At 40.9% G+C, this 21,747-nt stretch overlaps 1 protein-coding gene across 18 annotated transcripts in view; it reads left to right on the top strand.

The window, feature by feature from the left end:
- Nucleotides 1-21,747, top strand: part of NFASC (neurofascin) — a 275,345-nt gene that overhangs the window by 136,782 nt on the left and 116,816 nt on the right. For all 18 annotated transcript variants that reach the window (XM_061632201.1, XM_061632200.1, XM_061632198.1 and 15 more), the window contains 3 exons: nt 149-348; nt 3,471-3,593; nt 4,398-4,568. In XM_061632201.1, coding sequence (XP_061488185.1) covers nt 207-348; nt 3,471-3,593; nt 4,398-4,568 — 436 coding nt within the window. In that variant the 5' untranslated portion in view covers nt 149-206. The remainder of the gene's footprint in view (nt 1-148; nt 349-3,470; nt 3,594-4,397; nt 4,569-21,747) is intronic.

Genomic DNA, 21,747 nt, shown 5'->3' with positions numbered 1-21,747 from the left:
CTTCTCCTAGAATATAGGATAGAGGAACCCAGCTCATGAGTGCATGGAGAGTTAATGGATCCCAAATAAACTGTAAACCAAGTAGCAGTGGATAAAGTTCTTCCTGTGCAAAGAAGCAATTGTCTCTCTGGTAAAATTATATTTACAGATTTTTATGGACACGAAATGGAAAGTTCTTCAATGTTGCAAAGGACCCAAGAGTAAGCATGAGACATTGGTCATCTGGTACACTGGATGTTGATTTCCGCAGTGGCGGCAGGCCAGACGACTATGAAGGAGAATATCAGTGTTTTGCTCGGAATGACTTGGGGACAGCCGTCTCCAACAAAATCTTTCTACATGTTTCAAGTGAGTATAATGATGACAAGGTTTGTAACCTTATTGTTTTATAGCCTTAATAGATTGTGTGGCTTGGGCTTGTAAATGCTTTTTGTCCTTGAGAATTGTTGGTGTGTATCCTAGAGTCTTGTTCTAGTGCCTACCTAATGACTTTGAGCAATATAAAGCATTCAAAATGAATACAAACTTAAAGAAGTCATATTCCATTGCAGCAACTCAGAGAATCATTGTTTTATTTTCATTATAATTCTGTGGTTTGTTATCTATGCCACTTAAGTCACTACGTCCCTGATTGTTTTACAAGTTACTCAGAAATTGTCTAGTTGATCAACAGTAATGTTCTTGGTCTCTTTCTTTAAAGTTTGTTTTGTTTTGCTTTTTACTCTCTGTATATTGGTAATTTTCAGGAGTGATCCATAGGTGAGATTCTGAAGGAGACTCCCTCCTAGATATCAAGGAAGTTGATATCTTACAGTGCAGTCCAATCCATTCAGAAGTAAGCTCCATTGGGTTCAGTGGGACTTACTCAGATAAGTATGTATTGGACTGAAGCCTTATTCTTGACAACCAACATTTTTCTGGCTACTCAATGATTTTTGATAATTTCGAAGCATAATTTTTTCAAAATTCTGATTTCAGTGATATTTTGGTTTTAAAAGTAGAGAATTTATATTTCATCTGGGTTCAAGCTAGATTTGCTTGGATTATAAACCAGAATCGTAAAAAATGTAAACTAGTAAATAGGAATAAATTATGATCTTGACATATGGAAAAAAGTGTTAAATAATGTGGATGGATCTAAAGTTAAAGGCTTGGGCAGTGTAGTACTGTCTGAAAATTGTCTTTTTTCCCTTCAAAGCTAAGAATATTTTAAGTTTTTAAACCCAGTAGAGTAAGTTTCCCCAACAGTTTGACATCAGTCATTATAGAAGAAGAAATTGAAGGAAGTGTGTACATTTCTAAACCTAAAATGAACAATGACTTCAAAATGTGGGGACTCAAATGTTAAATTTTTGAAGCTGGAAGTGTTTGTAATTCTGAACTGATAGATTTGGTTTTCATGTGAGTTGCAAAGAAAAAAAATAAAAATAGAGGTGAGGAACAAGATTTTGGAAGTGGTTTATGAGACAGTGCATTGATTTGAAGACATCTGTGCATAATTTCTGTTTCCCTTTTTTAAAGTGTTTCCTTAATATTAACTTTCAGATTCTTATTTCTCCAATGGAGCATAAGCAGCCTAATATGCTGCATCCTTGTGAGTCCACTCATACAAAGGAAGACTTCCACAGATGTTAACCCCATTTCTAGTTTCATCTATATGGTGATGGTCAACCTTTTACCATCAAGACTCGTGTATTTTTCAAAGAACTGCTTCAAGAGGGAATTACAGCAGGGATGACTTGATAGGCTACAGTACTGGAGAGCCTTTAAAAGTTACCCCTGCTGAAATTCTACACACAGCTAGAAGAGGCATCATGAACCTAGGGTGTTTTTAAAAAAAATCTTTTTCTGTACAGTTAGACACCATATCAGACTATGCTATTCTTTTGTTCACTCCTCTCAATAAAAAATGTGTGCCTCTCCTTCATGTGTTGCCCATTTCAATTGCTGGGCAGTGAAGAAGCCAGCCTTGCAGGGATTGCTGAGCAGCATTCTTTGAGAAATCCCAATGTTGCTGCCACCACTTGTAGATACTTTGCTGACAGGCCAAGCATTTTACAGTACTGTGCTTGGGGCTTTAAACCAGATCTGCCAAAGAGAAGAAGGGGAAGGAAATAACAGGAGAGACTGGTAAAAGATTAAGGGTGAGAACCACAGGGCTGGGTGTGACATAGAGCCAAGTAATGTTTATATATATATATATATTGTCGTATGGCTCTATGGTTCCATTGTCGTAGGGCTCTAACAGTTAGGGCGTTTCTCCTGATGTCCAGTTGAAATCTGGCTTCCTGCAACTTGAGCTCATTATTCCGTGTCCTGCGCTCTGGGACGATTGAGAAGAGATCCCGGCCCTCCTCTGTGTGACAACCTTTCATGTACTAGAAGAGTGCTATCATATCTCCCCTCAGTCTTCTCTTCTCCAGGCTAGATATGCCCAGTTCTTTCAGTCTCTCCTCATAGGGCTTTGTTTCCAGTCCCCTGATCATCCTTGTTGCCCTCCTCTGAACCTGTTCCAGTTTGTCTGCTTCCTTCTTGAAGTGCGGAGACCAGAACTGGATGCAGTATTCAAGATGAGGCCTAACCAGTGCTGAATAGAGGGGAACTAATACTTCACGCAGTTTGGAAACTATACTTCTGTTAATGCAGCCTAATATAGCATTTGCCTTTTTTGCAGCCACATCGCACTATTGGCTCATATTCAGCTTGTGATCAATGACAATTCGAAGATCCTTCTCACATGTTGTATTGCTGAGCCAAGTATCCCCCATCTTATAACTGTGCATTTGGTTTCTTTTTCCTAGGTGTAGAACTTTGCATTTATCCCTGTTGAATTTCATTCTGTTGTTTTCAGCCCAATGCTCCAGACTATCAAGGTCCCTTTGCATTTTGTTTCTGTCTTCCACATTATTAGTTGTGCCCCCAATTTTCCCCGCCAATTTTGTATCATCTGCAAATTTGATAAGCATGCTCTGTACCTCCTCATCCAAGTTAATAAAAATGTTGAAGAGCATTGGGCCCAGGACCAAGCCCTGTGGTACCCCACTCGTTACTTCCCCCCAGTTTGAAAGGGAACCATTGATAAGCACTCTTTGATTCTGGAGCCAACTGTGATCCACCTAATAGTTGTTCCATCCAGCTGACATTTAGCTTGCTTGCTAATCAGAATATCATGGGGCAGCATGTGTGGAAGGATGCATGTGAATGGGATATAGATGTGGATGAGCCTTTGGTCTCACCTGCCATTGGCACACATGCCCAGAAGGTTATCCATGATGGCATGCATGTGGCCCTTGAACTGGAAAAGATTCTGCAACCCTGCTGTAGACTGTAGAGCCAGGTGAAGTGCACAAAACAAGATGGGATGTTGATGGGTGTCACTGTAGAGAGTGGGACCCAAAGCACTTTCAACAATGAGCATTGCATACCCTTGTGTATACGTGTAACTTCTTTTGCAACATTTTTAACTGCAGAGTCTCCTTTGTGGCCAAAAGAAAACTTGGACATTCAAGAGGTTCATGAAGGTGCTCCGCTTATCTTGGCATGCAATCCCCCTCCTGGACTGCCACCTCCTGCTATCTTCTGGATGAGCAGCTGTAAGTCTTCACACTGGTTAGCTGGCTAGAATTGTACTTGAAAACAAGGAGGGTTCCCAAGCAGATCGTGTTTATCATGATTTAGGCTGATCTCAGTAACGATACTGATTATTTTGTCTGTACTGCCCATCCATGGGGCATCTAGTATTATGGCATAACTGCAAAGGAGTGATCTATCTACCTTTTCACCCTCTCATGTTCTCAACACTGAAATGAAAAAAAAAATCTAATTGTGATACATTAAATATCTGCTGCTTATTAATCATATAAAAGAAGATGAGCTTGCAGGCAGAGGTGGCCTAAGACCTCAAGTGCACGATACTCTTCCAGAGTTCACCCCCAAGATCTCTTTGAGTGTCAAAGAGGATTCTGAGATGCACTTCTCATACTGCACACTGCTTGCTTGATGCCCTTAAAAATGCTGTTTCCAGGAATCACTTGCATTCCTCTACAGTTGGACTGGCCCTGACTGCAGCTATTGGAAATGATCCAGTTTTACTGTTTTTATTATTCTTTTGTGAACCACCTTGGAAATTGTCCTCATGAAGGGTGACATAACAATTCTGTTAACTAAGAAACTACATAAAATTAGTTCTTCCTGTTGCTTTTCACCCATAGTAGTAATTTGTGGTACCTAGCTTGGGTTGTCAGACATGTCTTGAATTTTGTGCCGCTATCCAATGCTAGCTGGAATTAATTTATGTATTTTCCAGGTTGTTGGGGTTCGTAGAGAATTGCCATTAGTTCCATCCAATGCAAAGGTGCAGAGCAGCAAGTTCTAACAAGTATTGTTCTTTCTTACAGCCATGGAGTCAATCCATCAAGACAAGCGTGTTTCCCAAGGACAGAATGGTGACTTATATTTCTCCAATGTCCTGCAGGATGATGCCCTGACTGACTACAGCTGTAATGCTCGCTTTGCCTTTACCCACACCATCCAGCAGAAAAATCCTTATACCCTCAAAGTCCTGACCAGTAAGTATTTACTATGAACACCATGACTGGAACTACATGAGTGTGATCCCTTGTGTACCTACTCTGCTGGTAGTGTTCAGAGAAACCCTCTCCTTTCAAGCATGCCCCTATTATTTTTTTCTGACATTCCTTGAATTATGGGGGGGAAATTACCACATGTCTGTGTAGTGTGAAAATGCATTATTTGTTACTTTGGTGCTCTGTCCTTTCACCAAGAAGATGAGAGTAGCCTGCATGGATTGGGTGTGTGTCAAAATACATGTTGAGGGCAGCTCTACTTACTGGGTATAGCGTGTTATGTATCTGTGAAGGATGGAAACACCAGATACATTAGAGTCCAACTAATATGTCTACAGAAGAAGAAAAAAGTGTCCGCACATTTTCCATATATCTGCCATTGTTATTGTTTTAAACAATAGACTGCTATAATCTCTAGTCTGTGTTAATATTTTTAAGGGATTTTTGATTAACTGCCTGAAAAATCTATGAATAGATGCTTGTGAACAAGTTTGAGGCATGATTTTTTAAAAGATACGTTGGGGTGCTCTTACCTTGTATTTTTCAAACCATATTTCCCTGTTGGTATAAATTTTAGAACAGCGTTCCGCAGCACTCTCAAAAGATTGTTTGGGCCGCTAGTATTAACTGAATGGTTTTTAGAGGTGATGGATCATTTTAGAATTCCTTCTGTGCCCTGTTATCTGTTTGTGTGTATGTGTTTAACTTTTTAATTTAAAAATTCTGTTTACATTTATGTCTCACTGTGTCCAGTATTTTCCCCATTTTATCCATCCCTGTGTGTTTAGTAATATATAAATGAAGTGTGCATTAGCAGCGTGCAAACTCTTGTATTTAGGTTGGTGCTTGCCATCTTGTGAGTCACTTTTCCTGAAGCTTCTTTGTGCCAGAGACCTTTCTAGTACGAGTGGCATGTGGGACATTTCTGGTACACCCATGGTGTCACTGTACATCCTTGGAGGTAAGGGGCACTGGGCACATCTGCAAATATCACTGTAAGCCCATTCTGCAGAGCATTGATTTCTCCCTGCACAGGTGGAAGGTTGTACTTCCTCCTGTGCAGGGAGGGAATAAAGTAGCTCTCTGTTCGCTTTCTTATTTATTGTATCTGAGTAATCACTGATCTCAATGTTAGTACCTTGGAGCTACAGGACCATTCCCCACTTATTATTTTCCCTTTTTGCCCCAGTTCAGGTTACTGCTTGCTTAGGTTGGGGAATGTTTTTTGAGTGCATGATTTCTGATTTCAACAATATCTGAATTATTTAACCTATTATATGCCATATGGGGTGGGAAGAGAGGAAGTCCTTGAGAACATGGAGGCAGCCAGAAGTGCATGCTGTACCCTCAGTTAACCCAGAAGGGATGCAGAAGAGGGCTACATTATTGATAAAACAATAAGCATTTCCCAGAAGTCTCCATTGGAAGAATGTCCTGCAGAGCGGAAGTAACTGCATTTAGCATCTTATGCCTACTTGCAGGATGACCTCAGTTTCAACTCAGCAAAGAGCATCTTCTCTTAGGATGGAGGAGGAGCATGATTAGAATTCGCTCTTGCTACTTTAATCAGAGAGATGGGACTAGTGATATGCAAGCTACAAACTATATGACTTCTTAACCCTCTACTGACCGTCACATCTATTTGTTGCAGCAACACTTGCAAGTTGAGCAGTCCTTGTTTGGTCTTTAAACATTTGAATTGCCTCCCATGAAATATATGTATGAAAGGAGCAAGAAAAGATGGCAGGATACTCATTCTGGCACTGGGAATATCTTCTTTCATTCAGAGATCCTGACTTGCTTGTGGGGCACATCTCGCTACGATTAATTTAATTTAGGAGTTATTTATTCATTATTTTAGTGAAGAAAACCTTGAAGCCATCCTAGACTTAGCTGTTTAAACACTGCAATTTTGAGAGCATAGAGGAGATTATTGTTAACTGCAGGTTACGGGAGTAGCCTCTTAAATTGGCCACAGTAAATCCCAAATAACACACAAAAATAAATGAATAAATCTACTTATCTATATGAGAAACTTAAGGAAGGAGAGATGTGTGCTTCTGTGATGAAGGTTTTCTTTGTTTCTCGGAAAGAAAACCAAGGATTAATGGTTTTAGCAATCAGTCCTATATTTCTCTGGTTATTTTTAATTGCAATATTCACTTTAGATATTTGAATTCAGTGACATAAACCATCACTACAGTCAGTTGATGCTAATCAGCCTAGTTCTTAATGCCAAACATTATCTGCTGTTTTCAAGAATATTCAGAAAATGGCTTTAGAAAGGCATACGTAGTCTTTTGCATCATCACTGTATGAAGATATAGACTTGCGTACTTAATTCCTAGAGACTTGTTGGTTAACATTAAGAAGCTCATTGCTATTTTGGCCATCAGATTGCAACCCTTTAAATTTTTAATTGTCTGAGTCTCTCTTTCTCTCTCTTTTTTTAGCACATTAGGTCTTAATCTCTGTTTCTTTTGAAACTTCTGCCTTCAAACCCTGGTGGAAGTGATTTGTTTTTACCAGCAGTTGATTGTGAGGTTGGAACGTTCGTGATCTCTCCCTTCAGGGCTGGCTGAACTAACAGGCATGTGATGCATTTGTCCTGGATGCCGGCCTTGCAATGGATGTCAAGCAGTCAACAGCTGAACATATCCACTGCTAGGGCACTCCAAATGTGGAAACTATGTTTTAGAAGAGAGTGGCAGTGACACTTAAATTGAGGAGGGAAATGAACACAGAACCTCTGAAGTGGTAGAGTCACAGAAATAGGCTCCTGTGTTGAGACAAGGATCACAGGAAGCTCCCTTAGATCATATCTGACTATATGCCTACCTAGATCAGTATTGCCTACTGAGTGGCAGCTGCTCTTCAAGGTCTCAGGGAGATGGGAAATGTTTCTGTCAGCTGCTAACTCATCTTTTTAATTGGAGATGCTAGGGATTGAACCTGGGATCTTCTGCATGATTGGCTGATGCTCTACCACTTAGATGTAGTCCTTTCCCTGTCATTTCATCTGATTTATCTAAAGGTGTGGCCATTAATTTTAAGCCAATGGGAAGAACAGTGTGTAACAATTAGTCTTTGCTTTGCAAAAGAATTGGAAGGATTTGACCCTTTGGACCAGTTCACATGTCACAGTAAGCCATAATTAAGTTCTGTACAATATAGGAAATGGACCTTTAGTGTGGCGGCAGCTACCCTGTGGAATTCCCTACCTTTAAATATTAGACAGGTGCCATCTCTGTTATCTTTTTGGCACCTATTGAAGACCTTCCTCTTTCAACAAGCCTTTTAAGTTGAGACATTATCCCAGTCTGCGTCTGTGTTGGAATTGCTTTTTAATATGTTTTTAAACCTTTTTTAAAAAAAAAACAATATGGTTTTAATCTTTTTTTTAAGTTGTCTTGAAAGCCTTTTTTTAAAAATGTTTTAAAAGATGTTTTAAAGTCTGTTTTTATGATGTTTTAAAGTGTTTTTAGCGCTTTTATTTGCTGCCCTGGGCTCCTGGGTGGGTTGGTGGGTGGGGTCAGCACAATATCCACACTTGACAATATCCAAACATCCTATAAACAGTTATGAAACACTTATTTAGTGGAGGTAGACTTTTTCTGAGCATTAAGTGCTTGTGCCTTCCCTAGGCATACTGAGTAAACAACACAGTTTCTGGTCCTTTAAAAAGCTGTGTTTTATTTTCGATTGCAAACAACAAAAACAATGTTTTAAAGTTAAGAAAAAAAGAAAATGTAATGAAATCATTGTTAACTGTTTAGAAACAACTTTAACATTATCACAAAGAAAACTGATGTTGATGGTTTTGTGGAGTATTTTCCAACTTCATTAATAAACTTACAAGAAAACTGTTCTTGTTTAGAGAAACATTCCCAAAGAACACTCTATAGTCTGTGCCAACCTGTTGACCTCCCCCCCAACAATACATTTCCATCATACTGTGGTCCTTGCAATGGAACGTTCTACACCTGTTGCACTGTTTGTTTTTTTAAAAAAAATCCTGTTTCCTAGTGCAATGGTGGCAGCATGCACATTGTCTGGACGCTGCAGGTGGAGGTTGAAATGGAACTGCATGACCTAGATGCTGCTACCTGGATGATTGAGTTTGGATGAGGCTCAAGTTGTCTCCTTCAGTCCAGCTCTAAGCCGATTAGTTCTTTCCTCAGAGTTGTCAGTATTAGGTGCCTTCTAAGCTTTTTAAATGTAAGCTTCCAGTCCGGAAAGTTCTGTACCCATAGCACAAAGATACCAATGACAGCAACATCAATCATGTTGAAGAAAAGCACCATTGGGAACCTGTTAACTTTATGTTGCATGTATAGTGTCAGCACAGGTGGCCCAGATTATCCAGCCTACCTTTGCATTGTAATGTGTGAGGATTTATGGTTTCTGCTCTTCACCAGACACTACTGTGTCATGATGCATGGTTGACAACAGAAGGACTGCTTTCCCTTTCTTTGGGACATATGACACAAGTGTACATTCACCATCCAAGTAAAACTTTAAAGTGTGAACTTCTCTTTGGGGATTTGGCAGCAGTTCCATAGGCATGTTCAGTTTATTCCTCCTAATGGTGCCAACTTAAGTTGGATCTTGCTGAAGCAAATGTTCAGCCAGCCAATGCTCATGAAGAAATTGTCCCCGACTATGTTCCTCCCAATTTTGTACCATGGTTCTACCAGTTTGATAACAGCATTGTAACTAAGCTGAGTTTCTCGTGTGCCTCCAGGCTGCCTGCCAAGGTAGATGTCACTCTTCAAAGGGAATGCTGTCATGACGTCACAGCACCACCCTATCTTAATGCCATATTTTGCTTATTTGCTTGGCATAGACTGCCTGAAGGGGTATCAATCCCTGACCAGCTGCTCATGGACAGTCAGGCCTGTCCGTGGAGTGTAAAAGAGGGCAAGCTGCTGAACAAACACATCCCAAACATTCTGGAAGGCAGCCAATTTACCAGTGGTTTTTTCAGCCCCAAATCCCCTAACATTGGGAGATATTTTGACTGCAGCCAGTGGCAAAATTCAATGCATTTCTGGGGTATGCTTTGACCCCAGGTGTTTTTTGTTTGTTTGTTTCTAGAAGGAATACAGCAAGTGGTAACTGGCTGACATTTGGGGATGCTGTAAGGCTGAAAGTTTGTGACAATGTTCTAGAAGGACTACCCTGTGAGGCTACTTGTGTATATTGCAGAATGAAAAGTGCCCTTTGGTGAGGTATTGACCCCAAGACTCAGGATGATGATTTTAACTGTGGCTTACCTTGACATGCAAACAAAGCCTTTGTGTTAATGCTGTATAGCAGGTATAAGGAACCTCCAGCCCACAGACCTAATTAGGTCCAGTACAGGTCTGTCTTTGGCCTGTGAGGGCATTTCTCCAAAATCATGCCCACCTGCCCCATGCCTGAGGTCATATGTGACAACAGGTAAGGGACAAGTGGAGATGTGGCTGCCCATGCACAATCAGGAGTACAATCCCTTGCCTGTCAGCCAGCTGTGAACTCAGTAGTGCTACAAAGGAAGCAAGGGTCACCTGACATCATAGTGATATCATGTGACAAACAGGGAGCATAGGCCCCACCCACCTGTCAAAATGGCCCACCAAGGGTGGGGGAAAGCAGGACCCAGCCCACTGGTTCCCCACCCCTTCTGTATAGTCACCCCTTCTGTATAGTCACCCTTAGCATCCCCCTTAAGAGTAAACAGGATCTGGGTATCTATTTCCAAAATCTTCACTGATAGGGAATGCTTTTTACTTTCCTTTAATTACCCAGTGATTCGCCTCCATGTTTAGAGACCATGATTTATTAATGATATCCCCTGAGATTATCGATCCAAGTGGAAGAAAGTTGAAACAAAACAACTGGAGGAATGTCATGGTCTTTGTTACTAACACGTACATCTCTGAAAACTTAGGACCAGGTTACCAGAAGGAGCACTTGCCCCTGTATAGACCTGTAATACCACTTAGTTCATCTGGTGAAATGTAACTCATGGTACTGTACCGTACAGAGTATCACATGAACTTTTTCTGCTATTGCTCCTGCATTCTGGAATGCCCTTCCCTTTGCCATGCATGGAGAATCGTTCATCACTTGCTTCAGATGTCTTGTAAAGACTTTTCTTTTTCCCAGGCTGTCCCTGATTCCTAAGATTAGACTCTGTTTTTGCTAGATTTTTGTTTATATCTCTGTTTTATTTATTTTTGTTTGTACTTTTGTAAACTTCTTTCAGATTTTAAATATAAAAGCACTTCTAAACCACTTAAAATAAATAAATTTAGCAGTAAAATGCCTGTGTAATGAGTAACCCTTAATGTGTATGCTATGGTTGTCTTTGCTGTTTACCTAGAGACCTCCAGGTCAGCAGTGGCTCTTTGAAAGGCTCATTAAACCTACTGTATGTTGTGCTCCAGCCAGAATCAATTAGAACAACCACCTCCCCTACACTGGGCCCTTGAGCAAGCCCCAGTAATGCCAGCAGAGCACCAAGCATGTGAGCTGGAGCCCCCTTCATTAGTCGTGCTCTCATGCCCGCTGTAAGGGGCTGGGCATCAGGTCCCTGAAACCCTGCCTGATAGATCCCAGCTTGCATAGCCATTGCCCTCAATTGCTCTGTTGCCCCATCAGTAGTATGCCATGAAGGCACTTGCTGCTCCCAATCCATTTTGTATTTGTATGTGTTTGTAAGCCGCCTTGGGGGCCTATTTGGCCAAAAGGTGGCCTAGAAATAAAACATAACATAACATTGCTGTGGGATATCTAGCCTTTATGGCTGATATGCACCACTCCAACAGAGTAGCTATCCTCCCAGGAGTTGGATTTCTAAGATACTGATTGATTAGAGTGGCCTTTCATAAAGCTCCCCACGTAGTTAACTCTTCTGCAATCATATAAATGCTGCTAGCACCTTAGTCCCACAGTCTCACCAATAATTGGTGCAGCCGCTCCCCCTGGTGCTGTCTGGTAGTTTTAGCTGTCTCTGCCATCTCCTGCTGGGTATAATCCCTCACTGTTTTAGTGGTCTGAGCAGCATTTGGATTTCCTGGCGGCCCCTTAGATTTATTAGTAATTAAGGGCCTCACTTCCATCGCCTGTTCCCTTTCATCCTCCCCTTCAGTCCCATCAGACTCCTCGTCAGAGTCCCATATATCCCCATCCCAGGTTTCTGGATTCCATTCCTGGGATGTGATAAGGGCTCGAACTTTACGAGGGTTAGGTATCTACCCCTGCTTTGCCTGCTTTCAGTGTTTCAGTTTAGCAAACCGAACAGCCATGGCTGCAGCTCTTTCTTCAACCCTCTCCCCCCTCTCCTGGGCAGCCTCCAGTGCTCCCCGCAGGAGAGTTTAATGTTCCTTGAGTGCAGCAACCTCCTCAGTTTGCTGTTGAACCTTCTGCTGAGTGGCTTTCAAATGTTCTCACTTTGTATGTAGCGCAGTAAGAAGGACTCATCCTATTCCTGCTACTGCTTTCCACCCGCACTTCTCCCCCACTCCCAATGCCTGCAAGCACTTTCACACAGCACTGGGGGTAGGGGCGGGCCCCCATACTCAGCCAGCTCACCCTCCCAGTCAACAGGCGGGATCAGCTTGTTTAACATTTGAGCCACTGGCGCCCAGGCAATGGTGCTGAGATACCCTGGGATGTGGCTCAGGCAAAAATCTGGCTCAATAGTTTTTTTCCCTCTCCACCAGGGCATAGCCTTTGAAATCCTGTTCATAATGCCAATTGTTTTGCCAGAGGCAAGAAAGTTCGGGGAAATTTCAAAGGCGATGAAACACACTTGTGGAGAAGTTATTGCTTTATTTGAAATAGCAGCTAGTGCTTTACATTACGAGGTAATAAACAGATAAAGCAACTAATGAGTACAGATTATCTCACGTTCTCTTTTCACTTGTTGGGAGCCCCAGACAAGCAACTCCAGAGAGATACCAGCTGGCTAATACACAGCACCTCAATCGGCCTATGCTGAAGCTCCCTGAACAGGAGTTAAGGGGCCTTATTTATACCCAAAAGAGCCCCTGGACCTGAGTTCAAGTTTGCACCTGTGACTTTAACTAGCCATACCTGTGGGGATATTTCCTTAATTTGGGTCTCACACTTCTGTCTTTGTTTATCAGTCCTGTTGGTCAGTGTCCTTGAACTTTGTAGCAGCATGATTCACTGCACCTGCCTTGAAGGCTAAGTTCTCAGGCTTTAGCAGTGAGAGAAAACATCTTCACTAACGAGTGATTGGCATCCACTGTCTCTTTTAGCCAATTAAGGGCCTCTCGTACATCATCTGTGTTACATAAATAAAGTTCCTTAGACTTGTGTACTATTGTATTCTACATAGGCAGGGTTAGAGAAAGCATGCCAGAAAGTCCCACCTGGCTGGAATGCAGGGGCGTGAAATAGAAGCATGGAACAGAGGAATTGAGCATGCCATCCTAAACTTCCATGTGACATTGAGATGTCTTGCGGTTGTTTTCCCATACACCCTTCCTTCCTGTATGTTGAATAGATAATGTCTCATGATCAAAGGCATTGGACTGCCTTTCTATGTTGCAAATTGTTCAGTAATCTGTTTTTTAAATCAGAGCAATTGCTCAATATTTTGTTCTGTAAATGTACTTACCCCAGAAAAGTTATTGCTTTATTATAATTTTTGAGTGTCTTCTCTGAAAGGGAATCACAGAGGCTGTAATCCTAGACACACTAACTTGACATCCAGGAGGGTTTACTTCCAAATATATTGAGGATAAGAGTGTTTGTCTTGTCATTCCACTTCCTACCGAGACTAGCTGAGGACAGACTTGGCTTGTCCTAATCCTTAAAAACATATTGGCCTCTTTTGCTTACTGTGAACAAGCAGTGTCTTATTTACCACTGCTGGATCAGTCCTATTTTACACCACCTCGAGCAGGAGCAGCAATCCACATTCCTTCTTGGATTACCATGTTGTCTGAACTAGGATTGTGGCTTGTTTCTCTCCAAAGATACCACAATCACCAAGCTTAGTTTCTTGTCATAGTTTGTTTAGTGGCCACAACTGTGAGTTTGGACAACACTTTAAGCCAAGGAGCATGTTTGTTGCTCTTGACAGGAATGGAGCAAAGTAGGAGCTATCTGGACAGAGTGTGCTAGTATGCTGCTTGTCCATGGTAAGCATGGTTTATGGAAGGAGAGGTTGCTAATCCGTAGTCTCCAGATGTTGGACTCACAGCTCTCATCGGCTCCAGCCGGCATGACCAGTTGTCAGGGATGATGAAGGTTCTATCTAACAACATCTGGAGGGCCACAGATTAGCCAGCCTTGTGCAAACACAACCAGTGAATGTAGTGTTAATCAAGTAGGTTACCCTTTTTAAAAAGTTCATTTTTCTTAATATAATTGTTTTGCCAATAAACATACCTTGCTTTTCAAAGTATCCTAGATCCTTATTTCTTTACATGCTTTTTACTACGACTTAGCATCCTGTCAGACTTATACCTAACTATTTTAGCAAATCCCAAATCTACACTGAGGCAAAAGAAAACTAGCTAAAATATGTGTCCAGGTCCTTTTTCTGATGTTAATCAGTACTAGCAAGTGGAAACATATATTTTCAGGGATTTGGGGGCGGGGAGAGAGATATTGGAGAGCGACTTTCGTGAGGTACTGGAAAGGTCTGCTGTATTTCTGCCTTTTCACTGACATAGGTGCAGATTCTTGCACTAGCTGAACAACTTCAACTAGTGCAACCAGACTGTCCCTCCTGTATCATGCCCAGATCCGCTGTGGAGTGTTGGAACCCCCAAAACAGATTTAGGGGATGTGCAGGAGGAGGAGAGAGGGAGAATAGTCATAGTTTCTTTTTCCCAGAAATCCTTTTGAGCAATCAGAAATCTTTTTGTACATTTTTATATCTAGCACATCTAATCTAATTAGGTCTGTGTAAAATCTCTTGCCCCTATTAAAAGGGCAGGCTTTGGGCTTCAGCATCATGCATACCTACCCCCGCCCCACCTTTTAATGTGTGCGCATGTGCTTTTGCTCAGCATCCAGCTGGAACAAGAATTCAATAGAACATGAATGCTTGTTTGTAACTTTTTGACATTTAAGTTGTTGGCAAATTAAGGAATTACCTGGCATTATCCTACCGTTATGAAAAAAGCGGATAAGAGAAAAATCAATTCATTTGAAATGTGGTGTTGGAGGAGAGCTTTGTGCATACCATGGACTGTGAAAAAGACAAATAATTGGGTGTTAGAACTAATTAAATCAGAACTATCACTAGAAGTTAAAATTATGAAACTGAAGTTATACTTTGGACACATAATGAGAAGACATAATTCACTAGAAAAGACAATAATGCTGGGAAAAACAGAAGGGAGTAGAAAAAAAGGAAGACCAAACAAGAGATAGATTGATTCCATAAAGGAAGCCACAGACTTGCTTACAAGATCTGAACAGGGTGGTTCATGATAGATGCTATTGGAGACAGCTGGAAGCCTCCCCAAGTTCTAGGGGGGGACGTCTAAAAGGAGGATTATGCTTATTTATATCAACTGCACTTAATATCCCTGTTATCAGATGTGATCCGTTAGCAGAGATGGCTACAGCAATAGTAATGAAATTTCCATATTATTCTATTCTTTTCTTAAATGTATATATACCACCGTCAAGAGACAAAAAGTCAGGAATCAACAAGATTGCTGAACTTGAAAGATATATAGTTTCCCTGTCATCTATTTACCCTGAATCACATTTAATGATAGCTGGAGATTTTAATGCAAGAGTTGGGCCATCGGATGATGCTCTTTTTAAAAAATATAAAATGATAGTTCCCTATCTGGATGGGCCAACCCTTGCACCTTTAAGACAAGCAAAAGACAGAGGTATTAATCATGCGGGTATATGTTTAATGCAACTGATATTTAAACTAAATTTGATTATGTTGAATGGACGTACAGAAGGTGACAGGGAAGGGAACTTTACATATTTATCATCTAGGGGAGCCTCTATCATAGACCTAGGGATTGTCTCCCAAGAACTTTATCATTATATTAACAGTTTTAGGATTATAGATCGCCCAGAAAGCGATCATTCACCTATTAATATAGTGTTGAATTGCGGAGAGGGACAATTTCGTTTAGAGCCTCAAACATTTAATATTTCTGAATGTGAGATCCTCCCTAGAAGAATCAAATGGATACCTAAAGTAGAAAGGATGGTATTAGACAGATTAAATGCTCATGATTGTCTTGCCCTTAGGGAGTTTATTCTCCTGATTGATCCAACACAAGACCCATACCCATACTTCCAGCAATTAATAAATGCATTGCAGATGTCCCTGAAGAAAAATACTGAATGTAAACACAAATTGATAAATAAAACCCAGTACTCTAAGCCTTGGTTTGATAACGCTTGTGTTGAAAAAAAAAAACTCTGATAGCCACCTTTAAATTTTATAAACAAAATAGGTCAACAGAATCATTGAAGTCATACTGTGAAGCCAGAAGTCAGTATAAACTCCTAGTCAATAGGAAAAAGAAATTAGCGACCCAAGATCTATGGCAGCGCCTTATTTATGTCTCTAAAGAAAAAAATTCTAATTTGTTCTGGAAAATAATAACAAACAACTGGCCAAAATTATACAATAATTTAGACTGCCATATTTCTCCTCAGGTTTGGGAAAGTCATTTCTTAAATTTATATAGAGATGATTTGAATCATTATTTAAAGCCTTTAGATAAACATCGGAACATTCCGGAATGGGAACCTGTAACGATAGAGGAAATTTTAGAACTAATAACTAACTTGAAAGCTAATAAGGCCCCGGGACCAGACAATACCCCCGCAGAAATTTTTAAAATCAATGCAGCCTGGTGGGCGCCAGTACTTGCGATTTTGTTCTCACATATCGATCACACAATGCGAGTACCAACTGACAGGGGAAGGGCTATAATTGTCCCAATACATAAAAAAGGCTCAATGTTAAATCCAACTAATTTCAGGCCTATAAGCCTTTTAAATATTATTGGTAAATTATATGCTGCCCATTTACAAACTAAACTAAGTCTGTGGGTTGAATCAGAACAAATTTTGGCACAGGAACAGGCAGGCTTCCGGTTAGGTCGTTCGATCTATGATCAGGCCTTGGTATTACACCATCTGTGTGAAAAATATACAACAAAATCTGGTGGTTCCTTGTATTCGGCATTTATAGACTTAAAAAATGCCTTTGACTCAATATCACAGTGGAAGATATAGGGCAGATCCCTGAACCTGAACTAACATTTGCAGGAAGGGATTCTGAGGAACTGAGACAAATAGTAGTAACGAGAGAGGAAGTTCTAGGCTTAATGGACAACATAAAAACTGACAAATCACCGGGCCAGGATGGCATCCACCCGAGAGTTCTCAAAGAACTCAAAGGTGAAATTGCTGATCTGCTAACTAAAATATGTAACTTGTCCCTCGGGTCCTCCTCCGTGCCTGAGGACTGGAAAGTGGCAAATGTAACGCCAATCTTCAAAAAGGGATCCAGAGGTGATCCCGGAAATTACAGGCCAGTTAGCTTAACTTCTGTCCCTGGAAAACTGGTAGAAAGTATTATTAAAGCTAGATTAACCAAGCACATAGAAGAACAAGCCTTGCTGAAGCAGAGCCAGCATGGCTTCTGCAAGGGAAAGTTCTGTCTCAGTAACCTATTAGAATTCTTTGAGAGTGTCAACAAGCATATAGATAGAGGTGATCCAGTGGACATAGTGTACTTAGACTTTCAAAAAGCGTTTGACAAGGTACCTCACCAAAGGCTTCTGAGGAAGGTTAGCAGTCATGGAATAAGAGGAGAGGTCCTCTTGTGGATAAGGAATTGGTTAAGAAGCAGAAAGCAGAGAGTAGGAATAAACGGACAGTTCTCCCAATGGAGGGCTGTAGAAAGTGGAGTCCCTCAAGGATCGGTATTGGGACCTGTACTTTTCAACTTGTTCATTAATGACCTAGAATTAGGAGTGAGCAGTGAAGTGGCCAAGTTTGCTGACGACACTAAATTGTTCAGGGTTGTTAAAACAAAAAGGGATTGCGAAGAGCTCCAAAAAGACCTCTCCAAACTGAGTGAATGGGCGGAAAAATGGCAAATGCAATTCAATATAAACAAGTGTAAAATTATGCATATTGGAGCAAAAACTCTTAATTTCACATATACGCTCATGGGGTCTGAACTGGCGGTGACCGACCAGGAGAGAGACCTCGGGGTTGTAGTGGACAGCACGATGAAAATGTCGACCCAGTGTGCGGCATCTGTGAAAAAGGCAAATTCCATGCTAGCAATAATTAGGAAAGGTATTGAAAATAAAACAGCCGATATCATAATGCCGTTGTATAAATCTATGGTGCGACCGCATTTGGAATACTGTGTACAGTTCTGGTCGCCTCATCTCAAAAAGGATATTATAGAGTTGGAAAAGGTTCAGAAGAGGGCAACCAGAATGATCAAGGGGATGGAGCGACTCCCTTACGAGGAAAGGTTGCAGCATTTGGGGCTTTTTAGTTTAGAGAAAAGGCGGGTCAGAGGAGACATGATAGAAGTGTATAAAATTATGCATGGCATGGAGAAAGTGGATAGAGAAAAGTTCTTCTCCCTCTCTCATAATACTAGAACTCGTGGACATTCAAAGAAGCTGAATGTTGGAAGATTCAGGACAGACAAAAGGAAGTACTTCTTTACTCAGCGCATAGTTAAGCTATGGAATTTGCTCCCACAAGATGCAGTAATGGCCACCAGCTTGGATGGCTTTAAAAGAAGATTAGACAAATTCATGGAGGACAGGGCTATCAATGGCTACTAGCCGTGATGGCTGTGCTCTGCCACCCTAGTCAGAGGCAGCATGCTTCTGAAAACCAGTTGCCGGAAGCCTCAGGTGGGGAGAGTGTTCTTGCACTCGGGTCCTGCTTGCGGGCTTCCCCCAGGCACCTGGTTGGCCACTGTGAGAACAGGATGCTGGGCTAGATGGGCCACTGGCCTGATCCAGCAGGCTCTTATGTTCTTATGTTCTTATACCTCAGTTAATATTTGGTACTCAAATCAGCACATGTACAAATTTCATAGCTTTTGAGGTGGTTCAAAACACCTTCCTAAGATCGATCTTAGCTATCCCGTCTTGCGTACCAAACTGTATTATTAGATTAGAAACGAGATTGCCATCCATTGAATCTCGGATCTGGTGCATACGAATTTCGTATTGGTTAAAGCTAGTATTCAATCCGGTTGGATTAGCACCCCAGATTTTAAAGGATAAATTCGAGTCACCATGGAAAAAACTAATTCTAGATAAAATTTCAACAATAGGATTTTCACCTGCAACAATATTAGATATGGGTTATGAAAAGGCCAAACAGAGTATTCTCCAGAGAATTAGAGATATTGACCATCAGCATCAATTAATGCTAGTGAAAAAGACAGGATATAATAGTAAACCATCGACACCTATGGCTTATTTATCGAACCTTATGCAACCAAAAAGGCGAAGAGCTTTTACTTTAGCAAGATTTAACGTCATGCCTTCGGCTTTACTTGCAGGCAAATTCAATAAAGTTCCATATCTGGACAGAAAATGTCCATGCGATAAGGAGGAGGTCGAAACAGTTTTACATGTTTTATTATATTGTCCATTTTATTCTGATCTTAGACATCAGATAATTAATCCCATCATAGATCTAATACCAGGTAGAAAGGATATATTTTATGCAGAATTTTTACTCGATGATCATTCCCCTGATGTAACCGAAAAAGTTGCGAAATACTGCGATCTAGCCATTCAATGCAGGAAACAATGTGTCGACAAAAGGGGTACTTAATTAATAATTTTAACTTAAAAGAATTCTTCAAAAGTAATAATTGAAAATAAACAAATAAATAAAACGAATGGTGCTAGCTATAAAAATTTTGATGTCTGATTTTGTCATATGTATGTTGTAACAATGTATGTTTTTTTATTGGTCAATGACCGTAATAAATTATCTATCTATCTATCTATGCTATTGGAGGACACTGTTTCATAGGGTCGCCATAAGTCATAATCGACTTGAAGGCACATAACAGCAACAACAACATTTTTTCTGACATGCTACTGTCTCTAAAGTTAACACATCTCTGTTAGTGGATAAGAGGTTAAAAAACAAAACAAAACCTCATGGGTAGCTCCAGGACCCAGTATTCCATATCCAGTGATAGTTCTGACTCACTATGGTTATATTTACTTTCAGTCTGTGTCCTTTGTTCAAATGCCATTTTGAGGCACTTAACCAAACTGTGTCATGCTTGATTATGGTGTTGTCTGAAAGATAATTATTTTTCTTTAAAGTGCTGAAATTAGTATCTAGATTCAATAAATATCTTCATGTCCTGTATCCCACCCATCCACCCCCAGTATTCCACTGGTGAACAATGGAGTTACCAGTGAGTGTAGTATCTATATGCTTCTAGTGTTTAAGTGTTTCTATCCAATAATAATTGATTGGTGATAAGGGGAGGAAAAAAAGATAAATAGATGCTATTGTTGATGGAAAGTATTTTGTTTCTCAGAGTTGAGAGAATGAATAAATTTATAATTTGAATTATTTGAAAAGCACCAGATAATGATCAAATCCTAGCCCTGGGCTCTTATTGGGAGGTAGGGCAGGATATAACAATAACAACGACAACCAGAATGCCATCTATCCTAACCCATTACCCATGTCTAAGGATCCTTGGATTAAAGAATGATCTACATATCAATTTGTATTAGGAAAGATAACTGAGTAAGACTTTTAAAATCCTGTGTGCAAGATGGGTAATGATGAGAGACAGAGGACAGAAAAATGGGCCAGCTTGGGAAAATATAAGGAAGTGTAGCATGACTGTTTTTTATGAGCACAGCAACCATACCCGATGAATCCAAGGAGCTTGTTGTATACCAGGTCATGACAATAGCTCTCAACTGCTGATGGACGTATACAAAGATCTTTCAAAGCAAACTGATCACTAGCATTCTGCCGAGCATGGTTTGGTATCTACTATCTTCAAAATGTACATCCAGACCTACTGAAGCACCCCAACTGCTGTTTCTTCATTGGCCTCTAACAGGAGCCTGGGGGGTGGAAAGGGTACTTGTAAGTCATAATTACGAGTTATAGTCAACATAGTGCACAGTTGAGTGTTCCATCAGTACTTCTCTTTCAAAATGCAATGTTCCTGCACTCCATCTTTACTGCTAGAAAACTACAGACTTTAGAGCTCTTCCTATCACGCCCAGCTCCCCCCCTGCCCATTTATTTGCTGTTGTTTTTATTTCAGCGTGAACAAGAATTCAGGGGAACATGAAAGCTTGCTCATTATTTTTTGACATTTTAGTTGGTTCTAATAAAGAAAGCATTACTCTTTCACAGCCTTGCATTTGACAACTAGTCTAGTCACCATAGGTGAGAATGAATTTTATGCTGGCAAGTGCAGGCAATTTGATGCAGGCGAACAAGCAGGCTGGCAGAGGGATGACAGATTACTTCTCCTCCCCCCACCACTTGTTTCTGAGCTGGCTATGAAGGAAGGAATACCCCCTTCTCCAGGGCCAGCACAGAAACATAGATGACTGGCAGAGGAGGGATGAATTGCTCCATCTCTTCTCCTTCAGTCCCTTTGGTTTCCATGCTGGCCGCAGATGATGGAAGGGAAGGTGATATATACATGTAATAAATTCATAAATTGGATTTTATTTTATTTTTTAAACTAGCCTGCTAAGAGGCTAGTTAGAAACTTGTGTTTCCATACTGGCCACAGAGAAAGGGGCTTCACCTTTTCTGCAGCTAACACAGAAAGGTGAGTTATAGCCTCTCAGGGCCAACCCTACCATAAGGTGTGTTGAGCTACATGGCTCAGCTGGTGGATGGAGAGGAACAATAGATTTTGCACCCCACCCTACCCTCATCCCCTGCCCACAGGCCCAGCCACGAAATAAACCTGAGTGGAGCTGGCCAGCCACCACTCCCACAGCTGCTCAGCCACAGCTGCTCCAGCCCTTCCTATCCCCTCCTACTAGCTCCCTCCTGCTAGCTTGGCTGTTACTGCCAAAGCAGTGAAACGGGCCTTTGATGCCTCCTTGGAGTCCTTCCTCAGAGCAATGCATTGTGGATGATGTTGCCTGTG

This window comes from Rhineura floridana, chromosome 6, assembly GCF_030035675.1.
Source record: "Rhineura floridana isolate rRhiFlo1 chromosome 6, rRhiFlo1.hap2, whole genome shotgun sequence".
Lineage (NCBI taxonomy): Eukaryota > Metazoa > Chordata > Lepidosauria > Squamata > Rhineuridae > Rhineura > Rhineura floridana.
This window is presented reverse-complemented; position numbering and strand designations above follow the sequence as displayed.